The sequence below is a fragment of the Mandrillus leucophaeus genome, unplaced genomic scaffold (genome assembly GCF_000951045.1).
Source record: "Mandrillus leucophaeus isolate KB7577 unplaced genomic scaffold, Mleu.le_1.0 Scaffold873, whole genome shotgun sequence".
NCBI classification, from domain to species: Eukaryota; Metazoa; Chordata; class Mammalia; order Primates; family Cercopithecidae; genus Mandrillus; species Mandrillus leucophaeus.
In genome coordinates this window covers 601,876-628,444 of record NW_012109508.1, presented here as the reverse complement: position 1 = coordinate 628,444, position 26,569 = coordinate 601,876, and the positions used below count along the sequence as shown (strand labels likewise).

The window sequence follows — 26,569 nt, the reverse complement described above, 5'->3', positions numbered from 1 at the left end:
TTTTTTTTTTTTTGTAAAGACAGGATTTGGCCATGTTGTTCAGGCTGGTCTTGAACTCCTGGGCTCAAGCAGTCTGCCCCCCTGCACCTCCCAAAGTGCTGGGTTGCAGGCGTGAGCCACCACACCCAGCCCACTACTGATATTTTGGTCTGGATAGGTAATTTGTAGTTGTGGGGACCTATCTTGTGCATTGTAGAGATGGTCAGCAGCATCTCTGGCCTCTGCAGATTAGATGCCAATAGAATCTCCCTCCTCTCCCTCTTCCCTAGTCCATAATAAAAAATGTCTCCAGACATTGCCAAATATTCCAAGGACAAGGGTGCAAAAGCACCCCCAGTTGAAACCATTGGTTCTCTTTAGTCTTCCTGCTGAAAGTCGAGCTCCATAAAGGCAGGAACTTTGTTTTATTCATTATTGTTTCCTTAGAACCATGTCTCACACATAGATACCCTAATGTTATAGTAAATATATGAATGAATACTTTTAGCTATAGAAGTAGCAGTACTTGTAAAAATATACAACTATAGAAATATCAAAATGATACGATACTTGAGTTAATTCCAATGCCTTAGAATTAACATTGTTAAGAATACCATGTTTGGCTGGGTATGGTGTCTCACGCCTGTAATCCCAGCACTTTGGGAGGCCGAGGCAGGTGGATCACTTGAGGTCAGGAGTTCAAGACCAGCCTGGCCAAAATGGTGAAACCTCATCTCTGCCAAAACACAAAAATTAGTCAGGCATGGTGGTGCACACCTGTAATCCCGGCTACTAGGGAGGCTTAGGCACAAGAATCACTTGAACTGGGGAAGTTGAAGTTTCAGTGAGCCAAGATTGAGTCACTGCACTCTAGCCTGGGCGACAGAGCGAGACTCCATCTCAAAACAGAAACAAAAACAAAAACCACTATGTTTAAAGAGGACAGGTAAGTTTTATCAACTTACTGCCCTCGCCCCCTACCCCATCCTAATCTGTGAGTTCTCTTTATTTAGAGAGAGTTGCCAGCTAACCAGGACACAGGCCATCAGAGGGCACCAGTCATGTTCTTAATGAGTCATGTGCTGGCCTTGGGCACCATCTGCTTCCTAAGCCTGAGATGACCCCACAGATGACTGCCTGCCATCTAGATAGAGCGCCCCAGCCTGTGAGGATGCTGACATTTATCAGTCACCGCATACATGAGAAGGGAAATCTATTCACCGTCATCTACATATCAGGTTCTGCCACTGGCTGGTCATGTTTTTCTACCCAAAAGAACCTAACTTTCCACTTGAGTATCTTATTCAAAGTTTGCTGTGCTTCTGGTTCACATTCCGAGGCTAAATGTTAATGACTTGCTGCTGCCAAACCCTGCTTTGGGGATGATCACTTCTGTGAGAGGTGCCAGAACGTCAGCTTCTCAAGTGTGGGCGTTAGACAAGGCTTGTCTTGGGTGGTTTATTGTGGTTTGCTACTTGTCTACGACTTTGTTCCCAAGTTTCCATTCAATGGAAACACACATAGCTTTTGCCCCTCCTTTCCCCTCTTCGTTTTTTAAGCAGTGGTGGTTCTGATTTAACTTTTGCTACTGTGTCCTTTGTGAACATTGAAACAATTCCTTTTAGCAAGCAACATGTCACAGACTCTGTGCCGTGCTTTGTGTTGGTGAGGATACAATAATTGGTGGCATGTTTTGAGTGTTTATTTCCCACTTCACACTTTACAAAGTGCTTTTGTATGTAATTCCTGTATACCTCACAACACATTTTACTGACATGGAAATGGAGATAGAGCCTAATAAGTAAGGAAGCATAGATTCAAACCCAGATAGTCTGAGTCCTTAAGGTTACCAGCACTACCTCCCTAATATCCTGCTTCTTGTTATACTTTATCATCTGACTAGATGTTTTTGTCCCTCTTCTAAGCTTTGATAAAGCTATAAGGTTGGAAGCTTTAATTTTTCAAAATCACAGACATTAGGAATAAGAACCAGAGTCCCTGAAATTAAAACGTTAAGATGACTTGATATTCAAATTAGATACAGAAAAGAAGTTAGTAGTGTGGTTTTCCCACCCTGTTCTTCTGTACATTGGTGTTTATTCCACTCCTGATTAATAGCTGCTTCTAGGCGTAGGGTTGGAGAATGAGACAAAAAGGAGGCAGGGGTCCTATTTCTAGGAGCTTCCGTTCTCTCTGAGGGGAATAAACTAAGTGAGGCTGCTCTTTCAGTTGGTTGTTCAAGTGTAAGATGCCCAGATTGAATATATAAGTGCTTTCATAATATACAGGAGATGGGTTGGTAGGGAATTGTCAACAGTCACTTCGTTGTCTGATTTGTGCCTATTTCTTCTGCATTTGTGCACCTTTCATACGAACAGGACAAAGCTGACCATTTTGGTTTTCTTTTATGTGATAACTCATTGAGCAAACTCTTTCAGGTTATAGATGCTACATTCCAAGTTAAGTAGTAAAATGATTTTCTGACTAAAATTATGGCAATGATTCATTACTGTATTATATAAAAAGTAAGATATTTTAAGGAGAGCAAGCAATAGAGATCAAAATGACTTTCTTGATAGTTATTCTTTCTTATTTTTCATTTTTTTCTAAACCTAGCCTGCACATTTTTAATCGTAGAATATGGTACAATATATGGTATAGTGTGTATATGGGTGTGTGTATATATATACATAGTATATAGTATAGAATATTTAGTAAATTTTATTTTACTTCTAACTCGTTACTGAAGAACCCTCATTATTACACAGGATATGCCCACAGAACTTATTGAGAATTTCCCAGTTGTAGACCACAATTCTAGCATGTACTTCAATGAGTAATATGTCAGTGACTCTGATAAAATTAAGTAATTCCTTTAGAGTCTGCATCAAGTAGAATGAATGAAACCTTAGCATGATGGGAGGGTTCAGGAGCTGATACATTTTTGTATTTTCTGAGAGTCTTAATTACATTTTACAAATTACATGGATGGTTGAGTTGGTAAGAAGTATGTGAATTTTGATGGCTTTTTAATTTTGTTTTTGTAACAGTTGTTTGTATCCATGTGTGTTGGTGCCCATATGTATTGTTTGGGGTTTGATTATTCTCTCAAAACCAAGTTTACCGTAAAAAGTTTGAATTTTAGTATTTCTTTATTGAGTAGTGGGACATTCCAGACTGTGTGCTGGCTTTTACTAAAGTCATTTGTTTTTCTTACCTGTGGAGAGGTGTATTCTTGAACCCTTTAAACAGGTCTCTACTTTGGCCTAAGACCACATTAGAAAACTTTTTTGAAGTCACTTATTATATGCCATATAATTAAAAAGTTATATGGTATATTCTCTCATTACATTTTAGCCACAATGCCCATATGTTAAATAAGCAAACAAACTATATGTGGCAATTAAAACTTGAAAAGGATAGCCTGAATTGGCTCTTAGAAATGTTTACTCAGATAATATCCACTAGAACTTAACAGTTCATCCTGTGGATCATCACACACAAAATACCCAACCCTGCTGTAATTCAGGGTTCTAGCAGGAATAGGTAGCATCAAATAGGATAATTGATGAGAGCTTAAGAAAGGAACTATTTACAAATATGTGGCCAGGTTAAGGGAAACCAGTAAGGTTGGGAAGGCCGCCCAGGATTCTAGCAACAGTGAGTATCTATTTCTACTCTTGACGTGAAGGGGCAAGGAGGGAGAGCTGCAGCTGTGGCTTTGGGAGAGCCGACCTGACAGAGCTGTGGTCTTCACAGAGGAAGGCAGCCACTGCTGAGGTGTGGCCAGGGAAGGAGGGGAGGAGATGATGCCCTGAACCCTATTGTCATTCTCACTGGGCAAGCCCAGCCAGGAGCCAAAACACAGGGCAGCCCATTGGATACAGTTCATTAGGGGACTGCCTCTGGGCAGAGGGCAGACCTGGAGGGGCAGAGAGAGCACACAGCATTAGTGACTGTCTCCCCAAGAGCAGACTCACAGACTGTGTTTCCTGGCTTTGCTTCCATTTCCCAGAAGTGCATACCCAGTGAGAGGAATGATGATACACAGTGGAGCTCCTTGTCTGGGTAAATGGATCATATACACTTCTAGCTAAAATGATCAGTTTTTCCCTTTCCTGCTTTTCAAGATCATTCCTATGCCTATGTGTTTTAGAAAGCAGAGCAGAAGCTTTCGTGTGACATCAGAACACAGCAAGCACCTGGATGTTAGAGTTTTCTTGCAGAAACACCTTGAAATAACGTTTAACTGAATTACATGAACTAGCAATGGTTTTACTAGCAAAAAATATAGTATTAGATGCATGCAGTGTAAAATCAAAGCCAAGACTATCCTTATAGAATGAGCTGTTTCTAGTTACTTATATTTGTTTGTACTTTGTCCGTTTTATCTGTAAGAGCAGTTAAGTGATGCAGCTTTAGGTAAAATACATGAAGACAAAATAATGAATTTGGAAAATTCTGTCATTCTATTTTCTCAGCAGGACGCAAGCATTCTGCAGGATAATAGTTGGAAAGTCCCCAGAATAGAGAAAAAAAGTCACTTACTGATCTAAACTCTCAATGGGAGAGGCAGGACAAAATAAAATCTCTCACTATCACACACAATGTATTAAAACATATGCAATGAAGCTTTAACTAACTGGATCCCTCAATAAAATGTGTTTCAGCCATCAAATGTGTCAATGCAGGTTGATATCAGGGATTTTCTTTTAAAAAGCTGTGTCTAAGAAAATTCTGCTCTGGGAATGGAAATTGAGCGCAGCTTCCTAACACCTCACTTCTGCCTTGTGTTGATCGGGGGCCTTCCAAGTGATGATCCTGAAACTCTGCATTTCCCAGATCATTTGTAGAAGATCATATCACGTTCACCAGACTGCATTTACCAATGTACAGGAGTGGCCTACAATAATGTTTCACTGGCAGATGGTCTGCAGTTCCAACCACCCATACATAGACTATGTAATGCAGAGGTAATCCAAGAAGCCTCAGAGTAGAAAAAAATAAAAATATCACATGGGGAAGGGGTTAGTAACTAAAAGGGGCACATGGAGAACTTCTGGGGTGCTAGCAGGAGGGTTTTGGGGTCTCTGACCACATTGTTTCTTGATTCATATGAAAGAAAAATATTTCATTTGTGAAAATTTAGCAAGCGATACAATTATATGTGTAGCTTTCTTTACATGTTATATTTCAATCAAAAGTTAAATATAGATAAATATAATTGATTGATTGGGGTGTGTGTATATGTACATGTGCAGTAGATACTTCCTGGTATGTTTATCTTTAGAATGGGATATGGCTACTCTCTTATTTAGATACTTTTGATTTAGCTTTTAGGAGATGGCATAGTGAACAGCTTACAAACAAACACAAAGAAATTAAGAAGTTAAACATTAACCAATTTTAGGGCTTAGTAATCCAGGGGCATTTCAATTAGTATCCCTAAACATACAATTCAATAATTGAAGAGACTCCATATTCCCAAGAGCAATTAATTATGTTACATGTACTATTACTAAGGCTGGGAAACTTTTAGAAACCTTCCACCAAGGTTAATAATAACCTTACTGCTTAAAAGTGAACTTACTGTAAAATGAAGCTATCCCAACAATGTTGAGAAGTGGAGTAATTTATTGCACTCCCAATATAGTTTGGTTAAGCTATATTGAATCAGAAATTCCATTTAAACAAGTCACTATGGCCAGGCGTGGTGGCTCATGCCTGTAATCCCAGCACTTTGGGAGACTGAGGTGGGTGGATCACCTGAGGTCAGGAGTTTGAGACCAGCCTGGCTAACATGGTGAAACCCCATCTCTCCTAAAAATACAAAAATCAACTTGGTGTGGTAGCACACGCCCGTAATCCCAGCTGTTCGGGAGGCTGAGGGAGGAGAATCACTTGAACCTGGGAGGCGGTATTTGCAGAGAGCCAAGATTGTGCCACTGCACTCCAGCCTAGGCAACAGAATGAGACTCCATCTCAAACAATATAAAAAAATGAAAAGTCACTACATTCCCAGATTATTGCATGCAAAGTTTTACTGTAATGTGAAATCACTTATAAAATAAATTGTGACTGTAAATAGGTATTACACATAGATTGCTGCACAAATACAGAAGTAGTTGCAGTGAGTAGAGACAGGTAAGCTAAAATAATTAAACATTAGAGCCAAAGGAACCATTAGAAATTATATGACTTGATCCCCAGCCTTTACAATGGAGGAAATTTAGGCGCAGAGAGGTTAAAATGACTTCCCAAAACACACAGATCATTATGTTATGGCTGATTTGCAATGAGTACTGAAGTATTCCTATTTGTTGATATGTCCCCCTCACTCAGCCAAGTTATTAAGAGAAGAAGTCTGGAATCAGACCAACTTGGGTTTAAATATCAGCTGTCGGACTTTCCAGTTGAATGTTACCCTGGATTTCAATGACAGATCCTACCCAATGAGAAAATATTATCTGGACATTAATTCAGAGGTACAGACACTAAGAGACTTCATGAGAGGTATCCTGAGGTCACATCCCTAAAAGAGGACTGAGGCAGGGGAAGAACTAGAAGACTCATTAACCTCTCTATGGGATGGAAACTGAGAGAAGGGAAACTTGCCCAGATTTTGCAGCCATCTTGGCCTCTGGGCCTGACCACCCAGTGGAATTGTACTTTGCTTCTTTCTGCATGCAAAAGTGCCCTTCATCCCAGGACATGCAGGGATGATTGATTTGGCATTTGGATATTATCCCTTCCTCTAATGCCCATGTTGACCTAAAACATGCTGATCATGGTTCGTGCTCCCAAGTTTCATTGAGTTCTGGAGTCTTAATGGTGGGCCTTCTCTAATGCTGTTTGCACTAGAGTGTAGACACCTGCCATCTAATGAAGAAAGTAATAGAACTCACCTTTAAAGAGCTGTCATAGGAATGAAAAACAATGCATAAAAGTGTGTAGTCAGATGCTTGACCCACATTAGACACTTATCAAATATTGCATGCAACTATTGTTACTCAGATACAACATAACAGTGGGCATTGAGTTGTCCAAGAACCTTGGCCACTCTTTGACTTAGACAAGATTTATTTTTAGAGCTTATCACTTTAAAATGGTGAAATAGCTGTGGTGAAAACACTAGACAATAGGAAAACATTGATAAAGACATATTACTTAGAAATTCAATCTAGTTGGGACTTTCTGATTTGTTTCATCAAGAGATAAATATATGACTGAATCTTACTTTTTTCAAGCCTGGTCTTTGGGGCTGGAAGATCAAACTCCTGCTCCATTATTTAACTACAGCTGTCAATGAGAAAATTCTCAGACCATCCTGAGCCTCTGTTTCCTCCTCTTCAAAATGAGATTGACAATAATGCGTAGTCAGTGGGTGTTTGTGGAGCTCAAGGAAGAGAAATTGTACATGAAATGGCAGGGAAAAAAAATTGTTGGAGATGAACATTAAAGAGTAGAAATCTCAAGGAGATTGTGTTTACTTCTTTCCAGTTTCCATCTTGCTGCTGCAAAAGGACACGTGGAATGCCTCAGGGTCATGGTTACACATGGTGTGGATGTGACAGCCCAAGATACTACCGGTATGTGGTTTTTAATCTCTTAAGTCAGCGGGCCAGCACTAGATTAGGTATCAAAAGGTGATACATATTCATTATGGAAAATTTAAGGCCAGGTGTGGTAACTCACCCTATAATTACAGCACTGTTGGAGGCTGAGGTAGGTGGATCATTTGAGGCCAGGAGTTCGAGGCCAAATTGGCCAACATGGTGAAACCCCATCTCTACTAAAAATACAAAAATATGTAGCCAGGCATGGTGGCATGCACCTGGAATTCTGGCTACCCAGGAGGTTGAGGCACGAGAATCGCTGGAATCCTGGAGGCGGAGGTTGCAGTGAGCCAAGATTGTGCCACTGCACTCCAGCCTGGGCAACAGAGCAACACTGTCTCTGAAAAAAAAAAAAAAAAGAAAGAAAAAATTAGAGTCTACAGATAAAATTTAGAGTCCAAAAGAAGAAAAGTGAATCACCCCCAATAACTAGACTCTGACATGGGTTCGTTGTGTAGCCTCCTTCTGTGTTTTCATCTTTCATGTGGTTAGTCAACTAGAGACTGTATGCTTCTTATCCTCATTTTTTATATTATTTTCGGAGATTATATGTACAGACCAAGGAATAGTCCCTAATTTCTGTTTTTATGAATCATAGTGTGAGGTGATGAGTGAGTTACTCAGGAGCTCATTTCATCAACTGAGATAGGCTCTGTAGATGGAAGCCTTGATCTTCATCTGACCAGCTGCCCACGATTCTCACCCCTTTCTGTACTTCAGGGCATCCAGTTCACCTGGGAACTTGAAGGAAGGGAAAAGAGAAGAATAAACAGTACACACACACGCGTGCACACACACACACATACACACAAATATATATACCTACACTTTACCCTCTGAGATTCAGATTCCATTGTCTGGATGTTGCCAGTCAACTGGTATTTTTTTTTTAAAGCTCCCTGGGTGATTCTAATGTGAAGCCATTGTTGACAAATGATGAACAAGGCAAATGGAGACAAAAGGTAGCTAGTCTTATCTTGTCCTATAAGAAGGAACCCCTGGGGTGTCCAGCCTGAGATTCTGCCCCTGCTGGCCACCCCAAAGGACCAAAGTAACCACTGATGGTTTTTCATTTTTCTATTGTACTCAAGAATTTTTGGCTTCTAATAGGTTTTTATTAGTGTTTACTGGGATACAAAATCAACCTAACTCCATTGCCTTTATCACGGGTTTTCATGAATCTGTAATGGATCTCTTTCTTTTCTCCCACTGCCAAAATTGGCCTCTTCAGACTAGTCATCTTGGGGGATCAGCCAGGTATTGCAGGAATGCTATTATTACTCAAAATATGGTTGGGAACAGGTTTAGAATTGTTTTCGTTGTGTGAGGACTTAAAAAAAAGAATCTCAGTGGTTGGGAATCTTTATCCTTTGAGAATAGGGTTTTCTTTAGGGCAAATCTAAGAACCTAAAAAAATTTGATGTCAAGTCAGGTAAATAATGTGTCAAACTGGTAAAACCATTTTTGGTCAAAAATAGGGAGTGATTGAAATAACAGAACGATTTTTCTGAGCAGTTCCACAGAAAGTTCCAAAAATATTTTGAGAAATGGCAACATCAATATAGGGGGATAAGTGGTTTCCTTAAGTGACTGCCTTGAGGAAAATACTAATTTATATTGTTCCAATTAAAGTGATCTTTAATCTCAAGACTCAGTCATTGTGTTTGCTTTTGAAGTTCATTGTCCTTGCTCTTAAAGTTATGCCATAAAACCACATGGTGCAGTAGGATTTGCTAAAATACCCCTAATGAGATGTATGTCCTCTTAAGTAGGGGAAGTTTCCCTCTAAGAAACCCATAATCTGAAAGCATTAGCTCAGAGTGAATAAACTGGTGCTGTCACATAGTTTTGTTTCATTGTACTTGATGTTAAGAAATAGATTAGACAGGACTGTAGTTATTTTCAGCATAACCAAAATCTTCCCTCACCTCTTTTTATTGTAGGGAAAAATAAGTTGTGTGTGTGTGTGTGTGTGTTGTTTTGAGATGGAGTCTGGCTCTGTTGCCAAGGTTGGAGTACACTGGCACGATCTCTGCTCCCTGCAACTTCCGCATCCCAGGTTCAAGCGACTCTCCTGCCTCAGCCTCCTGAGTAGCTGGGATTACAGGCACCCACCACCATGCCCGGCTAATTTTTGTATTTTTAGTAGAGATGGGGTTTCACCATCTTGGCCAGGCTGGTCCTGAACTCCTGACATCAGATGATCCACCCACCTCGGCCTCCCAACGTGCTGGGATTATAGGCATGAGCCACCACGCCCAGCCAGAGTAAGTTATTTTTAATACATGCTCATTGTAGAAAAGTTAAGAAATACAGTAAACTATAAAGAAGAAGATAACTCAAGTTCCTACTCCTATCAGAAAAAAAAAAAAAATTCTATTTTGTTGTATTTCCTTCCAGATTTTCCCAATATATTTTTACATGCCTGAGATCACATTATACAATAAATTCTATATCCTGCATTTTAATTTAACAAATATCCCACCAGTTTCATTTCCCGAATTAAAGGCTCTTAAGAAGCATAGTTCTTTGTGGCCTCATAACACCCTGTGGGTAGAGCTCGTATTTATCACCAGAGCCCTCACCCAGTTCCTGAGAGGCTGGTACAGTGCTGGGCAGGAAGACCTGGATGCCCCAGGGCAGTGCCCACTTCCTGCAGACTAAGATGGAACCACTCTCTAAGAGCAACGCTGGAGGGAGTGCTGCAGACACAGCCTGGATATTTCCCGGGATTGGCCAGTGGGAACCAATTGAAATTGGTGGAATCCACAGCACTTTGGGGTCACAGGACATTGTCCAAACATTCCGTGGGTTGAAGATGGCTCAGAGCTTCCGTCACTTCCTTCTCCCCTGACATTTTTAGCCATGATGCCAGCACTTCGCTCCTTGGGCTTCATTGTTTTACTTTGCTCTGAATGAGGTACCAGCTTCTTCCCATGATTTCTTGAAAGCATGCAAAGAGAACACAGGAACAAAAGAAGAAGAACACTGCATGGAAAAAAGTGCATTTAGAAAAACACTTCTCATTTTTTTTCTGTCCCAATAAACAGGTTAAATTGTAATGGCTTTTATTGCCCATGCCTGTGTCTTACCTGTTGGCTATAATACCCACCTGCTCACTCTCCCTCTCAAGAAAGCATATCTGAATACAAGGGAAGGATGAGGTTACATGAGTAACAGTGCTTAGTGGTCATCACTAGTCCTAAACATGTGTTGTGGTGGTTAAGGGATGAATTAAATGGCTTAACTTTCACAGGTATTGTCTTTTCACTGAACCTACCTTAAGTTTTGCCACTTTATTACTGAGATGCAGTCACCTTCAATCTCAAGACCCAGTGAGAACTGGTACAAAGATCTGTTACCATAAATCCTGCCCTGTAGAATTTTTGAAAAACACAAAACACACACACACACACACACACACACACACACAAAACCATCTTTCAAAATCTATTACACTGGCTCTTTTTATTCTTTTTATCTGTGATTAATGTCTTCAGGATGGTCAAATTGGTATAATTTCCTACTTTTTAAACTTTTGACTGAATTTAAGTTATAGAAGCAAGAATCTGTTAGCATTTTTAAAAGCTGTTTTTCTACATGAAATGCTTGGAAATCTGAGAATTGTTATGGATGCTTTACAAGCAATTTTAAGAGCAAAACGCTGTCAGAAGATAAGGCCTTGGATGTAGTTCTGGTGCAACATCGACAGTCGTGTCATTTTATATAGCCTTGGAGGTTTGAGGCTTAAGAGAGATGGTTGGTATGGGCATCTTGGCAGCGTCAGGCTAACTAACATAAGTGCTCACTGCATTTCCCTACTGTATTATCATGATTATAGCTACTCCAGCCAGATCATCTTTATTATCTTGTATACATTGGGCTTTTGAAAGGTTTTACATCTTTTTTCTTTTTAAAGGTTTTCAATGACCACACCTACAAATCAAAAAAGAAAATCCAAAGGAAAGACTCCAGAACATGACTTAGGTTTTTGATTTTTGGGTTTTCCCCAAATTCCCTTTTTTGTTTTGTTTTGTGTTTGTTTTTTTTGTTTGTTTTTTTTTTGAGATGGAGTCTCGCTCTGTTGCCTAGACTGGAGTGCAATGGCTTGATCTCGGCTCACTGCAACCTCTGCCTTCCGGGTTCAAGTGATTCTCCTGCCTCAGCTTCCCAAGTAGCTGGGATTACAGGTGTCTGTCACCTCGCCTAATTTTTTGTATTTTTAGTAGAGACGGAGTTTCACGTGTTGGCCAAGCTGATCTCAAACTCCTAACCTTAAGTGATCTGCCCACCTCGGCCTCCTAAAGTTCTGGGATTTCAGGTGTGAGTCACCACGCACGGCCTCCTCCCATTCCTTAATTGCTAGTTTGCCAACTAGCCCACAGGCATATAGTGACCAGATGGGAAAATCAGCGGTCAGGCTCGCTGGACCATCTCTGAACTAGACTCACATTATTTGTCTGGCATTTTTCATTGCAGTAAGAATAGGCAATTATATCTGTTTCTTTAGAAAACACTTCTCCTAGGCAAATAGTAAAATTGACTCCTAGTCTTTTTTTTTTTTTTTAAGTTTGCATTTGGCACCCTGCAGTATGAGATAGAATTAAATAGAAGCATTACCACAGGCACTAGCTTCCAGACTCCCTTTATTAACAAGCATATACATTGGATACTATGTGATAGAGTTTCTAAATAAGAGGGGCTTAAACAAGATAGCATTGTATCCCACTCAGGTGAGTCCCACACTGGTATGGCAGCTCTGCCTGGGCCCCTTCACCTTGTTGCTCTCCCATCTACGGTATTACTGGGTCCCAGTGGTCCAGGATGACTCCCCAGAACCTGTGTCCCGTCAGCAGAAAGGGAAAGGCAAGTGTGGCCCACACACTGCACCTGCACATTTCCACCCAGATCTGATGCACAGGGAATGTGGTCCATAGCCATATCTGGCTTTATGGGGAGCTGGGGACTTCTGGGTAGCCATTTTACCAGTTAAAAATGCAAGGTTTTGGCTGGGTGTGGTGGCTCACACCTGTAATCCTAGCGCTTTGGGAGGTCAAGGCAAGAGGATCATCTGAGGTAGGAGTTCAAGACCAGCCTGAACAACATGGTGAAACCCTGTCTCTGCTAAAATTAGCTGGGCGTGGTGGCGGGCGCCTTTAATTCCAGCTACTTGGGAGGCTGAGGCAGGAGAATTGCCTGGACCCAGGAGGCATAGGTTGCAGTGAGCTGAGATCATGCCACTGCACTCCAGCCTGGGCAACAGTGTGAGACTCCATCTCAAATAAATAAATAAATAAATAAAATTTAAAATGCAAGGTTTTGCTGTGGAAGGAGGTAGAAACAGAGATTAACGGATGATTTGCAGTTTCTGTTCCACTCACATATCTTGAGTGTTCTCTGATCCTTTTGCACACTTGACTTTCCTAATAAAACTTCTTTTCTCATAAAAGAAAAGAGATTTAGGAGAGTGAGCAGCTCAGATATGAAAATATGAATCCTTAGAAGGAGGAAAACTGGAGAGCCCTTACCTATCCCTCGCATCTCCAGTTGCTGCTTTAGCTTTGGTTTTGATTTTTGGGTGGCCTTCTCTTCTATGACACCCTTTAATCCCACTCAAATTTGACACTGTGTGAAGGCACAAAAGATAGCGTGCCTTGAAACTCAGGCACTTTAGAGTATGTGGTGTTTTCAAATATAATTGCAAATTATACCCAATAAATTCATGATTTATGGTAATTTATTTGCTATTAACTCATGTATGAAGAGGTCAAAAGGCCAACCATATATAATGATCAGCATAACTTGGCCATGAGAATATTTCAGTATCTTTTAAAAAAAAAAAAAATGAGTCGCCCAGACTGGAGTGCACTGGCACCATCTCAGCTCACTGCAACCTCTGCCTCCTAGGTTCAAGTGATTCTCCCACCTCAGTCTCCTGAATAGCTGGGATTACAGGCATGTGCCACCACACCCAGCTAATTTTTGTAATATTAGTAAAGATGGGATTTCACCATGTTGCCCAGGCTGATCTTAAACTCCTGGGCTCAAGCGATCCACCCACCTTGGCCTCCCAGAGTGCTGGGATTGCAGGTGCGAGCCACCACACCTGGCCGGCCATGAGAATATTTTAAATATACCCATAGGCCAGACACGGTGGCTTACACCTATAATCCCAGCACTTTGAGAGGGTGAGTTGGGAGGATCACTGGAGCCTAGGAGTTCGAGACTAGCCCGGGCAACATGGCAAAACTCTGTCTCTATTTTTAAAATAAATAAATCAAAATAAAATTTAAGGAAGATACACATACCCAAAGTATCTTTTGTGTCTGTGTAAAACACTGTGCAAATCTTTTTTTTTTTTTTTTTGACACAGAGTCTTGCTGTGTCGCCCAGGCTGGAGCTCAAGTGATCCTCCCACCTCTCAGCCTCCTGAGTAGCTGGGGCTACAGGCATATGCCACCACACCCAGCTGATTTTGTATTCTTTGTACAGATGGGGTTTCGCCATGTTGCCCAGGCTGGTCTCTGAGTTCCTGGGCTAAGAGATCCAACCGTCTCGGTTTCCCAAAATGCTGAGATTACAGGTGTGAGCCACCATGCCTGGCCTCAAATCTACACTGTACTTTTAAAATAAGGAGAAACTAAGGGATAATTTCATAAAAGTATTTATTGGTAAGAATGGTTATTATAAATAAATCCTTTACAATCAGATTTTATCTCTCCTGGAACTACAACAAGGTGAATGGACTTGTGCTTCAGTGATAAAAATTTGATGTGAAGATGAGGAATTCCAAAAATAATGGTTAAATATAGTTAAAATTGTAAATAAAAAACAAATCAATTTATACTTTGTTGTTTAAACATATTCTGCATTCAAAAACTGATTTTTAAGAAAATATTTTAAAACTTTATATCTAGTTGAATGTCATTTAATTATCTTTATTTTTAAATGTTGCTGTATTGTGATCTGAAACTATTTAAGAAATAGTTTATTTCTAACTATTTAAGAAACATTCACCTTTTAGATTTGTTAGCCATATCTTTGTATCCTATGGTTTCACTGGTTTTAACATTTTTCACATATACTTGAAAAGTATTTTTATAGTCCCATTAATGATTCCTCTATGATATTACTTAATTCTTCCCTGTTTTTTTCCAGCTGTCTTAAGAATTGAATACATGGTCACAGTCTGAGGTAGTTTTAGGGAAAGGTGCCCTATGGCCAGAGCAGCTGGGCCATTCTCCTCAGACAGCCTTTAAGTAATAGTGTTCTTAGACTACCTGTAATAGTCCAAGACTCTTAATTTATAAATATCATTAGTCTTTTATCGCAGGCAGAATTCTGCTGGAATGCACTTAGGGTTGCCCTTGTTATTTGCCTGTAGGGAAATTGCTTCCTGATATTCTAGACAGATCCACAGCTATATGGGAGTCAGAGATACATTGTCTCATCATAGTTGGATTCTATCACTAAAATAATATTTTGTCCAGAAATTTTTGCATTTGGAGAGAGAATTTTGTGTTAATATTAGCGATGAGAGACATCTTACTTCAGTGTTATAGTGTTCAGGGAATGATGCGTCATTCGGATTTTGAAACTATTTTTAGTGAAAAGTACTTTTGTGTTGCTCATTAGAAAAACATCACAGGGCTGGGGAATAAAAGAATTTTTGCTTCTATAGAAACCTGGCACTTCCAGGTTTGACTAGAACACTTATTCAAAGTGAAAAGAAACCCTGTTATTTTATGATAAGTTGTTTACATCTCCCAACCATCTTGTCTTCCGAGAACTGTGCCTGTTTCCAGTGGGTGCTGCTTATGCAGAACAGCTTTAGTCCATAACAAGGACAAGTTAATGCATTGTATGTACAGCATAAACAGCCTCCTTCTTCCAATCAGGATGTGTTCCAAAACTTCATTTGTAAGGCATCTGTTTAAAACTCAGAATGTGCTTGTACATAGAAACAGTGGTATTCACTGTTTTTATTTGTTTATTAAATAAATAAAAATGCAAGGTTTTGCTGTAGAAGGAGGTAAAACAGAGATTAAAGGATGATTTGCAGTTTCTGTTCCACTCACATATCTTGAGTGTTCTCTGATCCTTTTGCACACTTGACTTTCCTAATAAAACTTCTTTTCTCATAAAAGAAAAGAGATTTAGGAGAGTGAGCAGCTCAGATATGAAAATATGAATCCTTAGAAGGAGGAAAACTGGAGAGCCCTTACCTATCCCTCGCATCTCCAGTTGCTGCTTTAGCTTTGGTTTTGATTTTTGGGTGGCCTTCTCTTCTATGACACCCTTTAATCAATGTGTATGGTTATAATATATAAAACATATATTATATATTTTATCCAGCTTATAAGTATCCAGCTTATAAGGTCAGTGGTGCTAAGGTTAAGAAAGTGCTTTAAGCACGTCCTAAAGTATGGCAGTTATCTACAGGTGTTATATTGGGTCAAATAGTTTGGGAAATCCAGGATTAAGAGTTTACTAGGTGTGCTGGGTTGTCTGGCAGTGGTCAGGTCCTCTGCTCTGACCCTCTTCCCAGGTCCAGACATTTGAAATGAGCATACCCTCTAATTCAGATGGACAGAAATGTATTGAGAGCCTACTTTGCCGCGGCAGTGTTGTCGATACTAGAGATACAGCAGGGAATCAACAGGGGTGTCTGTCCTCACCAAGCTTATATTCTCATAGGGGGAAAAGCAATTATCTATGTAAGTGTGTGTCTGTATAGAGAAAGAGGTAAAAGGGAGTGATAGAAGCTGCTAAGTGCTATGAAGGATAAAGAAATAAAGCAGGGAGTGGGGTTAAAAGAGTTAGGGAGAAATTGGAATTTGAAACGGGAAAGTCAGGAAAGACCTCACTGAGAATTTTACAACTCTCTCCCTTCTTCTATATAAGAACTTTGAAATTCAGAAAACTCCAGGTAATTTCCATTCAGGGCTGGAGTACATTGAGAGGAGGCGGAAATGAGATGTCAAAAGTAGGGGCTGAAGTGTGTGGATCTTTGATGTATTCTGCTGGCTCGTGAGTTGCCTTCACTGGGTTCCTCAGCCTGTGGTGGGCGTAGCCTGGCATGGCTCTTGTGGACACAGGACATTTGGCAAACATACAGACAGCTGAAAGCAGAGCTGCTGAGCTGCATTATCATGAGTCCACCACAAGCGTCTAGCCTGGAGCTGCTTCATACCCCAAGAGAACGGCAGTTGGAGCCTGTGAATGTCATCCAGTAGGTGGGAAGGGGGATGCTCGATTCTCCCCACTCTCAAAAATAAACAGTTCCAGCCCAGGCACAGTAGCTCATGCCTCTAATCCCAGCACTTTGGGAGGCCAAGGCAGGAGGACTGCTTGAGCTCAGGAGTTCGAGGTCAGCCTGGGCAACATGGTGAAATCTCATTTCTACAAAAAATACAAAAATTACCCAGGTGTGGTGGCATGCTACTTGGGAGGCTGAGGTGGGAGGATCACTTCAGCCCAGCAGGTTGAGGCTGCAGAGAGCCATGATCATGTCACTGCACTCCAGCCTGGGTGACAGAGTGAGACCCTGTCTCCAAAAACAAAAAAAAAAACAAAAAAACCCACAGTTCTGTCTTTTTTCGAGAATAACCTATTTCCTTATAGCTGTCTTCTCACAGATAAGAAAGAGATTTTTTTTTAAGTGTGACCTTTTTTAAAAGAATTATTATTTGAAAAAATCCATTTAGGACACAGCGCCTTACACCTCGCAGCCAAGAACAGCCACCATGAATGCATCAGGAAGCTCCTTCAGGTAAGCTGGTGACAACTTAGAATTATACATGTGTCTGCTTTACAATTTAAAAATAATTGTATTTGTGAAAGAACAAACACACCCTCCATACCCACTCCTTTAAATACTGTCCCCAAACCTGTGTTTCCTAAGAAGCTTCATGATTGAAATGATAGCCAAGGAGGAGATTATCTCCATAGCAACTCCACTGGCAGAGAAGAGGATCTAATCAAAATTGGAGTGTCTTTTTTGGGATCTAGCCTTTTTCTCCCCTTTATTTAGTTCCTCCTTTTCTTTGCTGAAGGATTTACACCCTCTAAATAGTGTAAGTTTTTAAAACATCCATTTCTAAGCTGTTGGAGATCCTTACCACACAGGATCTCTAGTATCCTAGTATTGTTAAATCATCAGTAGAATGCAGCTCTTCTTTGAGAAGCAAAATTTCAACCATTATTTCCTCATATGTAACTTGATGAGCTTTAGTTCTTGGGTTTTGTTTAAGTCCTTGGTTTTATTCTTCTTTATAATTTTCAGCCAACTCCCTAGTTCAATAATCTTGCCAGGAAGTTTATAATGATCCCTTAAAATGACAACTTCCATCAATCTTTAAAGATGAATGTTTAATGAACACCCAACAGCCGTCTATACGGTAACATCCAGTTGTTGCCAGTCAAAATGCAAGCTGGCTGTTTTCAGGAACAGCATAGAGCAATAAAATACGTGTTTGCTTGTACTGTCTGTTCTGTTGAACTGTTGTCTTGGCCTTAACAAGCACTATGTGGGACCCAGCATCTTGCTTTAATTTGGTTTTGAAATTCTAATGCAGAAATGCGGTCACATTCTTCAACTTGTCCTGGTCTGTTGATCACACAGCTTCTTGTCTTGCGTTACGTGATGCAAGCTATTGCCAGTTCCAAGAATGCTTAACTTTAACAGGTCTTTGAAGCTAAATTCAAGAAAAAGAGATTAATGTCTGTGATGTTGTATTATGAGGCTTCCCTTTGAAGACAACTAAAATAGAACTTTTCTTACCTGCCTCTCCTGGGACCAGACACTCCGGATAAGTGAATATCATTGCTCAAGTGCTCTGCCTCCATATCCTTGGCCCTACCTCAATTTTTAAGTAATTGATTTATGTTTGAAATCTCCATTCCCATTCTGGCTTGGCTATCCAGACTTTGCATCTGACTCTGATTTAAAGGAAGAATTAACCTGACAAGCTGGATGTTCTCGTGGGCAAGAACCAGATATTCGAGTCTCTAATGTAATCTTATATCTGGTTATGCAAATGGATTGGTTTTTCTTCGGAATCTTTGAAGCCTTTAAACAGTTCCTTGTGCTGTTTTAAAATTAGGCCAAAGCATGGTAAGTCGTAACTTAATCTCCATTCTTCTTACCACGGAAGGGCAGACATTTCACTAGCGTGGTAGTGTGTTATTACCTCCTCTCACTGCCAAACCATCCAGATTGTTCTTCTTCCTGGGTGGTGGTTAAAACCTCAGCCGTGTCCTCCTGTTGGGCGGCTTTCCCAGGTCCTGTTCCTCTTTGCTCTCTAGCCAGTTCTTCGCCTCTTGTCTCAGTAGCCCAGGCTCTCTGTGCTGTGATCCCCGTTACCTCCTGTTGTCCCCCACTCCTATACCCTCTGCACTTATGGATCTCCCTGAGCTCTCCAGGCCTTTGCTCTTATTGCCTGTCTGCTGGAGCCATTCCCCCCTCCAGTGGCTACCAACGTAAAGTTCTTCCTTCTCACGGCAATGAGCACAAATAGACCCTTTTGAGATTCTTCAAATTTAAATAAGCTCTCTCAGGCCGGGCGCAGTGGCTCATGCCTGTAATCCCAGCACTTTGGGAGGCTGAGGCGGGTAGATCACCTGAGGTCAGGAGTTCGTGACCAGCCTGGCCAACATGGTGAAACCCCATCTCTTCTAAAAATTACAAAAATTAGCCGGGCATCGTGGAGCATGCCTGTAATCCCAGGTACTCGAGAGGCTGAGGCAGGAGAATCACTTGAACTTGGGAGGCGGAGGTTGCAGTGAGCCAAGATTTCACCACTACACTTCAGCCTGGGTGACAGGGTGAGACTCCATCTCAAAAACCAAACCAAACCAAACCAAACCAAACAAAAAACAAATGAGCTGTCTCCCTCCCCGAACCCTCAGCTATTCCTCCCGCCCTTTCTCATACTGTGTTTCCTGGGCACTGTGCATCGTGTCAAGCAGTGACAAACAGCAGCCCCTCTCGCAGTGGAGCTCCCAGTCTGGTAAACAATCCACAAATAAACATTACAGATTGCACAGCAGTTCAAAAGAAAGCTAACGGGTTACTGTAAGAGAGGAATGAGAGGTGGAGGTTCATGGGAGGCCTTGTGAAGGAGGTGATATTTATTCAGACCTCCGAATGATGCAAGCAGCCACAAGGAAAGCGTTCTAAGCAAATGAAACAATGTGTGCAAAGGACCTGAGATCAGAAAGGTGCTGGCCAGGGAGGGAAGAAAGCCAGTGTGTGGGCCTGGGGCAAAGCAAGTAAGGAGGAAAGTAGCACAGGATGCAGGGCCTTGTATGCCATGGTGGGCTTCACTGCAGTTCATCCTAAGTACAGCATGGAACTGTGAGGGGCTGTTCAGTAGACAGTGAGAGTCAAGTTTTAAAAGAGAATTCTAATTGTTTAGAGAATTGATAAAAGGGGGGGAAATGCAGAACTGGGGAGACCTACCAGGAGGCTACCTTAGCTGTTCAAGTGAGAAGACGCTGTCCTAAAAAAGGATGTCAGGAACAAGAAAGGGTAGAGGGTAGATTGGAAGTGAGTTTTGGAGAAAAAAATGGACAGGACATGGTGGTCCACTACATATGGGAGGAGGACGAGGGCAGCGGGGAGGGGAAGGAGGATGAGAAGGAATCAAAGCTGAGTCGCTGGTTTCTGGCTCAATGCCTAGACATGATGATGCTGTTGATGGAGAAGGTAGTCAGGCAGGAGCAGGTGGGGCACTGGGGAGGGGAAACCAGAGATTTTGGCTGGGCCTTGGAGATGCTAATAAGACATCAGAGCAGAGATGGGAAATAGGCAGTGGGTTATCAAGCCTAGCGCTTGAAGATGACAACTGTTGTGTTTGAGTGAGAATACAGGCCCTAGCCCAGCCTGTCTGAGTTCGAATCTTGGCTCTGCCATTTACTGCGACTTGAGCAAATTATCAACCTTTTTGTGCCTCCGTTTCTTCATGTGCAAGTTGGAGTAATGATAGTATCTACCTCGGGTTGTTAGGGGACCTAAAGCAGTTCTTTGAACAGTGCGTGGCACATGAGAGCTAATTGTTGTTACTGTTAGGATCTCCACATTTGGGAGTCACTAGCGTCCATTCTTCTCGATGATATTTCAGGCTGTGGGTGTGGAGGAGCTTACCAGGGAAAAGAGCTTAGAGGAAGAACACTGAGGAGCCCTGAGATTTTCTGTTTGGCTAGAGGAGGAGCCGCAAGAGGAAAAGCAGAATAAGATGAGCCAAGCAGGGCTCTAGGAGCTGAGAGGTTGGAGAGAGGAGAACAGAAATGTTTATTATCATTGGAAACATGAAGGTTGTTGGTGACCTTGACCAAGGCCATCTCCCTGGACTCGAGAGGGAACACCTAACTGCAGTGGTTTCAGGAGTGAATGGAGGTGAGGGTGCCTGGACTGCATGTGGGTAATCCTTAGGAGAAAGCTGGTTTCATGAAGGGAGCAGAAAGGGCAGGAGATGGGGGAAAAGATAGGATCAAGATGAGAGAGCCTAGAGCATGTCTATTAGCTGGTGGAGTGCTGGAGTGATGAGGGAAGGAGAGGGACAGAGAGGTGAAGCAGCAAAGAGGGGAGAGTTTGCCCACCCCAAAGACATAAGTCTCCCTCTCCATAGGAGACTGTAGGCCCCTGGAACACAGCAGTTGAGGCTTATTTATGTTAATAGTCTTGCTTATAAGCCACATCATACCTTTCAGGAAAAGTCTGAACTGAATAGAATTGGTGCAGGGTATTTTATTATATGGATGTATTTATTTTTGTCTTATAGTCTAAATGCCCAGCTGAAAGTGTTGACAGCTCTGGGAAAACAGCTTTACATTATGCAGGTAACTTTCATTCTCCTATTTGTCTTCTTCTGCCATTGGAAACACCAACTTTCCTTTTTCCTTATTCAAGCCATTAACCTACCATACTATTCCTGGTGCTCTTTTCTGTCATCATTTCTAGAGATTCCCATTTTACTCTGTTTGTAAAACATACAGAGTTTTACTGAGGCATATGCCTAGAATTCATCAGTTGCTTTGCCACCTAACCACTGAATTTTATCACGATTAATATATTTTAACTAATTTAAGGTTTCTTTTTAAACCAGCAGATATTCCTAGGCACTTGTAGATATGAGGTAATGTGTAATACAGACTTTTTGATTTGAGGATTATTATGAACATCAGTCAATTTTATTTACTAACATTTTGTTTTAGTACGATTACACAACTTCAAGTGACAAACGTTGACACTAAACTATGAGTGATTAGGTTTACACATGGGTTTTATTGCTAGTTGTGGAAAAGCTAAGTCCTGTGAAAACCTGAACCAAATATTTGCCTAAAGGCAACTGACAGTCATTGGCCTTAGGCCAGCATAACTCTGAAATTAAGCAGTAATTTTAAACACCTCACTCTTAACCTTCCTAACACCATTTCTCTTCAATGCAACTAGAGTGAATATATGTAGAATGGGTAGAATATGAACTAAGTATTTGATACCCCTGGTTGTGAATAACTGTGTGACTGGCTGTGGTGTTTATATTTTCCTTCCCCCAGCGGCGCAGGGCTGCCTTCAAGCTGTGCAGATTCTCTGCGAACATAAGAGCCCCATAAACCTCAAAGATTTGGTAAGTACCAAGTGGTCACTAGACGTAGAGGTAGACACTGGTTTCTAAAACTCCGTGGGATACCTCTGGAGTCACTGAGACTTTAAACTAGCAGTCCCCAACCTTTTTGGCATCAGGGGCTGATTTTGGGGAAGACAGTTTTTCCATGGATGGGGGTGGGGATGGTTTCAGGATGAAACTGTTGCAGCTCAGGTCATCAGGCATTGGCGCACAACCTAGATCCCTTGCATGCTCAGTTCACAATGGGGTTTGTGTTCCTATGAGAATCCAGTACTGCTGCTGTCTTATAGGCAGTAATGCTCCCTCGCCTGCCACTTACTCCTCACTGTGCAGCCGGATCCTAAGAGGCCACAGACTCGTACTGGTCTGTAGCCCCTGCGTTGGGGACTCCTGCTTTAGACAACTAACTATTGGGCAAAATTCTATTGCTTTCAACCTAGATTCTCTTCTGCAAAATGGATTTATGTATTATTCTTAATCCTTTTCTCATTTGCCCCAAGAATACTCACCAGTGGTGTTTGGGGATGCAGCATTTACCTCAAGATAACTTTGCCACGAAATATCTCATTTTTATTAGTAGTATTTTTGCAAAGCTCTAGTATATTGGCTTTGGAAACGAGACATTATTCTATTTATAGCATTCTGTTTTTAGTAGTGGTATTTCCATTTACAAAATATAGTAATTCTCGATTGCTGAAAATGTCAAATCCTAGAAAATGTAGCATTTGTATGTGTGATGTTAACGTCACTCTCAAAGAGTTGTTGGCTGAAGATTCATTTGATGAATCCGATTTTTCTGAAATAGATGATTCTGATGTTAGTTCTCTTTAGAAATAACTCCAAGAACAGTTTTTATATTTTGTTTTCACATTGAAAATCGGTCAGATTTGCTTCAGCCTCAAAGAGTGTGTTTATATCAAATTAAATGAGCTCTGGCAGAGAGCTGCATGGTTTTTTTTTTGTTTTTTTGTTTTCTTTTTCCCTAAACTGGGAAGAAGGTTAATTGGCTTCTAAAGCATTAGTAAAACATTTTGCAGCATATATTTCCTGTATAGGTATATTTATTTCTACGGCTATACATGTTTTCTACCATCAATGTAATTACAAATAAAGCTTAATTTCTTGATCTTTAAAAATAAAAAATAAGTCTAAATAGAAATTTTACTACTTTCTTTCTGCACCCCATCTATCACTTTGGATACCTTCTAAGCAGAATCTCCCAACTTTGAAGACCACTGCTAGGCTATTTTAACTTCACCAGACTATTTTGAGAATAAATTTATATACCTATCACATGGTTATGTTATGGGGTTAAATTTCATGTTGCAGCATGAGAACTGACATGCATACACTTATATTTGATGGAGATACTGTGAAGTGACTAGATAGAATCTGTAAATAAATTCATATTCCTTGAAGTTCAGTACTTCCTAAGCAGAAAGTATTTTAACTTCACAGAGATAGTGCCCAGAAATCTGTCTGAAATTCTTTATGACAATACTCAATCTTTAAGCAGCACTTGTATTTTTCAATAGTTGGATATATTGTAACATCTTTTCCCTTTGCCTATTGAATGCTTCTACGTTAAAACTCACTGTCGATGGATTTATAGGGTATATTCCAGAAAAAAAACAGAATAACAACTTCTCTTTTTTTTTTTTTTTTTTTTTCTGAGACGGAGTCTCGCTCTGTCGCCCAGGCTGGAGTGCAGTGGCCGGATCTCAGCTCGCTGCAAGCTCCGCCTCCCGGGTTTACGTCATTCTCCTGCCTCAGCCTCCCAAGTAGCCGGAACTACAGGCGCCCGCCACCGCGCCCGGCTAGTTTTTTGTATTTTTTAGTGGAGACGGGGTTTCACCATGTTAGCCAGGATGGTCTCGATCTCCTGACCTCGTGATCCGCCCGTCTCGGCCTCCCAAAGTGCAAGGATTACAGGCTTGAGCCACCGTGCCCGGCCAACAACTTCTCTTCATGGTTTGTGTCAGACCTAAGATTACAGAAAATACTTCTATATATTCTTCTAGTATTTTTCGTCATTTGTTTTATATTGTAATGTTTAAATGCTTAATCCACCTGACATAGTTTGTATATGAGTTGGAGACCTAGATTTCCTTTTTCCCGAAGGGGTTGCAATTGTCATGACATAATTATTCTTTCTATGCATTTCTTTATCTAGTCATGTGTTAGTAATAGACATAGGCTCTTAATTTATGTTATATTTTGATACATAGCAAGATTACTACAGGGTACACTTTCTAGTAAGAGTGGAATGGCAGGATATATAATCATTAGTGCACTGGGAAGAAGTTGCATACAGGGCAGTGGGATCTTCTGGTGTCGTGGGGAGACACGCCCTTCCTTTCTCCAGCACCATCCCTCAGTATACCCGGTACACTTGCCTTGAGCCTTTACACACTTTGTGTTCTGCCCTCTCTCGTGATCACCCAAACAGTGATAGCCAAGGGCACAAGCAGCCCCAAGAAGCTGGAGCTCCTATGTAAAAGCTAGCATTCAGTAAAATTCCGTCACAAGAGTTGTGCCAACATACAGTTGTGACTCTATGGGGGTACGGAATATCAGGATGGACCAGATATTAGATCAGCAGTCCAAGTCAGGAGAAAAATGTGCAAAAAACAGGGGCTGACTTTTGCAGTTCTGGCATTTTGTGCCTGAGTTAAAATCTAAATCTGAATTTGTCTCCTAGGATGGGAATATACCGCTGCTTCTTGCTGTACAAAATGGTCACAGTGAGATCTGTCACTTTCTCCTGGATCATGGAGCAGATGTCAATTCCAGGAACAAAAGTGGAAGGTACCCCAGAATTAGGCAGAAATCATGTGACTTCAGTGATATCCACATTCTGGGAGTATTTCAAAATATCACAGCTATATTTTGGATCATTTGTTATAAAGGATTTTTAACTTCTTCCCTTTTGAAAGTTCTACTGTTTTTGATAATCAAGAATCCATGTTGACTTTAAAGCAATTTTCCCCAGACATCTGTGGACATCATTGCTGGCTAAGTCCGTGAGGAGACTATGAAATGCTAATGTGAATAAACAATTTCCTGTGACTTTCTGTGCAAAATAAAATAAACCTATTGGTTGATCTGGAGAAATGGTCTTAGAAATATATATGTTATTTAAAATGCTTGAGGTGAAACAAGGATAAGATTCATGCCAGTCAATTAAATCGCATCATATTGTGCCAAATAGTATAGAAAGAAGATTATGTTGTTTGACTAAATATGGTTTAATATTTTGATTTAATCTGAAGTTTAAAAAAAAAAACAAAAAACTAATTTCATCTTGATAGCATTCCACTTCGAATTCCCCGACGATTAAGTGTAATAAAGGTTTAACTGCACTTACTCTTCTTTTCTCTTTTTTTAAGACAACTGATTTCCCACGAAAGAGTTTTTACATTTTCTTAGTACTAATTTTGTATCTCCTTTTTCCTTTAGGACTGCTCTCATGCTGGCCTGCGAGATTGGCAGCTCTAACGTCGTGGAAGCCTTAATTAAAAAGGGTGCAGACCTAAACCTTGTAGATTCTCTTGGACACAATGCCTTACGTTATTCCAAACTCTCAGAAAATGCAGGAATTCAAAGCCTTCTATTATCAAAAATCTCTCAGGATGCTGGTATGTAAAAGAAAATAGCCAATGTTGTTTTAAGTTTATCCACTCCATTTTCCCCAAAGGATAAAGGAATGTGTGCAATATGATATATTTTATTATTCTTTTAAACATATTCTTGAAGAAAAATGGAGTGTTAAAAAATATTATATATGGTGTATGTGTGTGTATCCCCCCACCCAAAGTGAATATGAATCATTATGCTTCTTATAGTTCTTTTTTTCACTTTTTCCTCTATAGATTTAAAGACCCCAACAAAACCAAAGCAGGTATTTATCTTTGGGGGCGGCTTTTATGTTTCATTTATGCTTGTGGGAATTTAAAAATGTTCAGATTTAACCACTCTGGTCCACTGGTAAAGTAATAAAGACTATATTGAAAATACTTAAGGACTGAACTATCTTTGAATAAATGAGTCATTGTTATAAAGTGGTAGAAGTTGCCAGGCGCGGTGGCTCATGCCTGTAATCCCAGCACTTTGGGAGGCTGAGGCTGGCGGATCACCTGAGGTCGGGAGTCCGAGAATATCCTGACCAACATGGAGAAACCCTGTCTCTACAAAAAATACAAAATTAGCCGGGCATGGTGGCGCATGCCTGTAATCCCAGCTACTCAGGGGGCTGAGGCAGGAGAATCACTTGAACCCAGGAGGCGGAGGTTGCAGTGAGCTGAGATTGCACGATTGCACTCCAGCCTGGGCAACAAGAGTGAA

General features: G+C 40.8%; 1 protein-coding gene across 1 annotated transcript in view; it reads left to right on the top strand.

The window, feature by feature from the left end:
- Positions 1-26,569, top strand: part of RAI14 (retinoic acid induced 14) — a 150,653-nt gene that overhangs the window by 100,979 nt on the left and 23,105 nt on the right. The window contains exons 4-10 of the mRNA XM_011969119.1: positions 7,480-7,568; positions 17,303-17,367; positions 21,380-21,437; positions 22,155-22,225; positions 24,927-25,033; positions 25,685-25,863; positions 26,098-26,126. Of these exons, the coding sequence (XP_011824509.1) occupies positions 7,480-7,568; positions 17,303-17,367; positions 21,380-21,437; positions 22,155-22,225; positions 24,927-25,033; positions 25,685-25,863; positions 26,098-26,126 (598 nt within the window). The remainder of the gene's footprint in view (positions 1-7,479; positions 7,569-17,302; positions 17,368-21,379; positions 21,438-22,154; positions 22,226-24,926; positions 25,034-25,684; positions 25,864-26,097; positions 26,127-26,569) is intronic.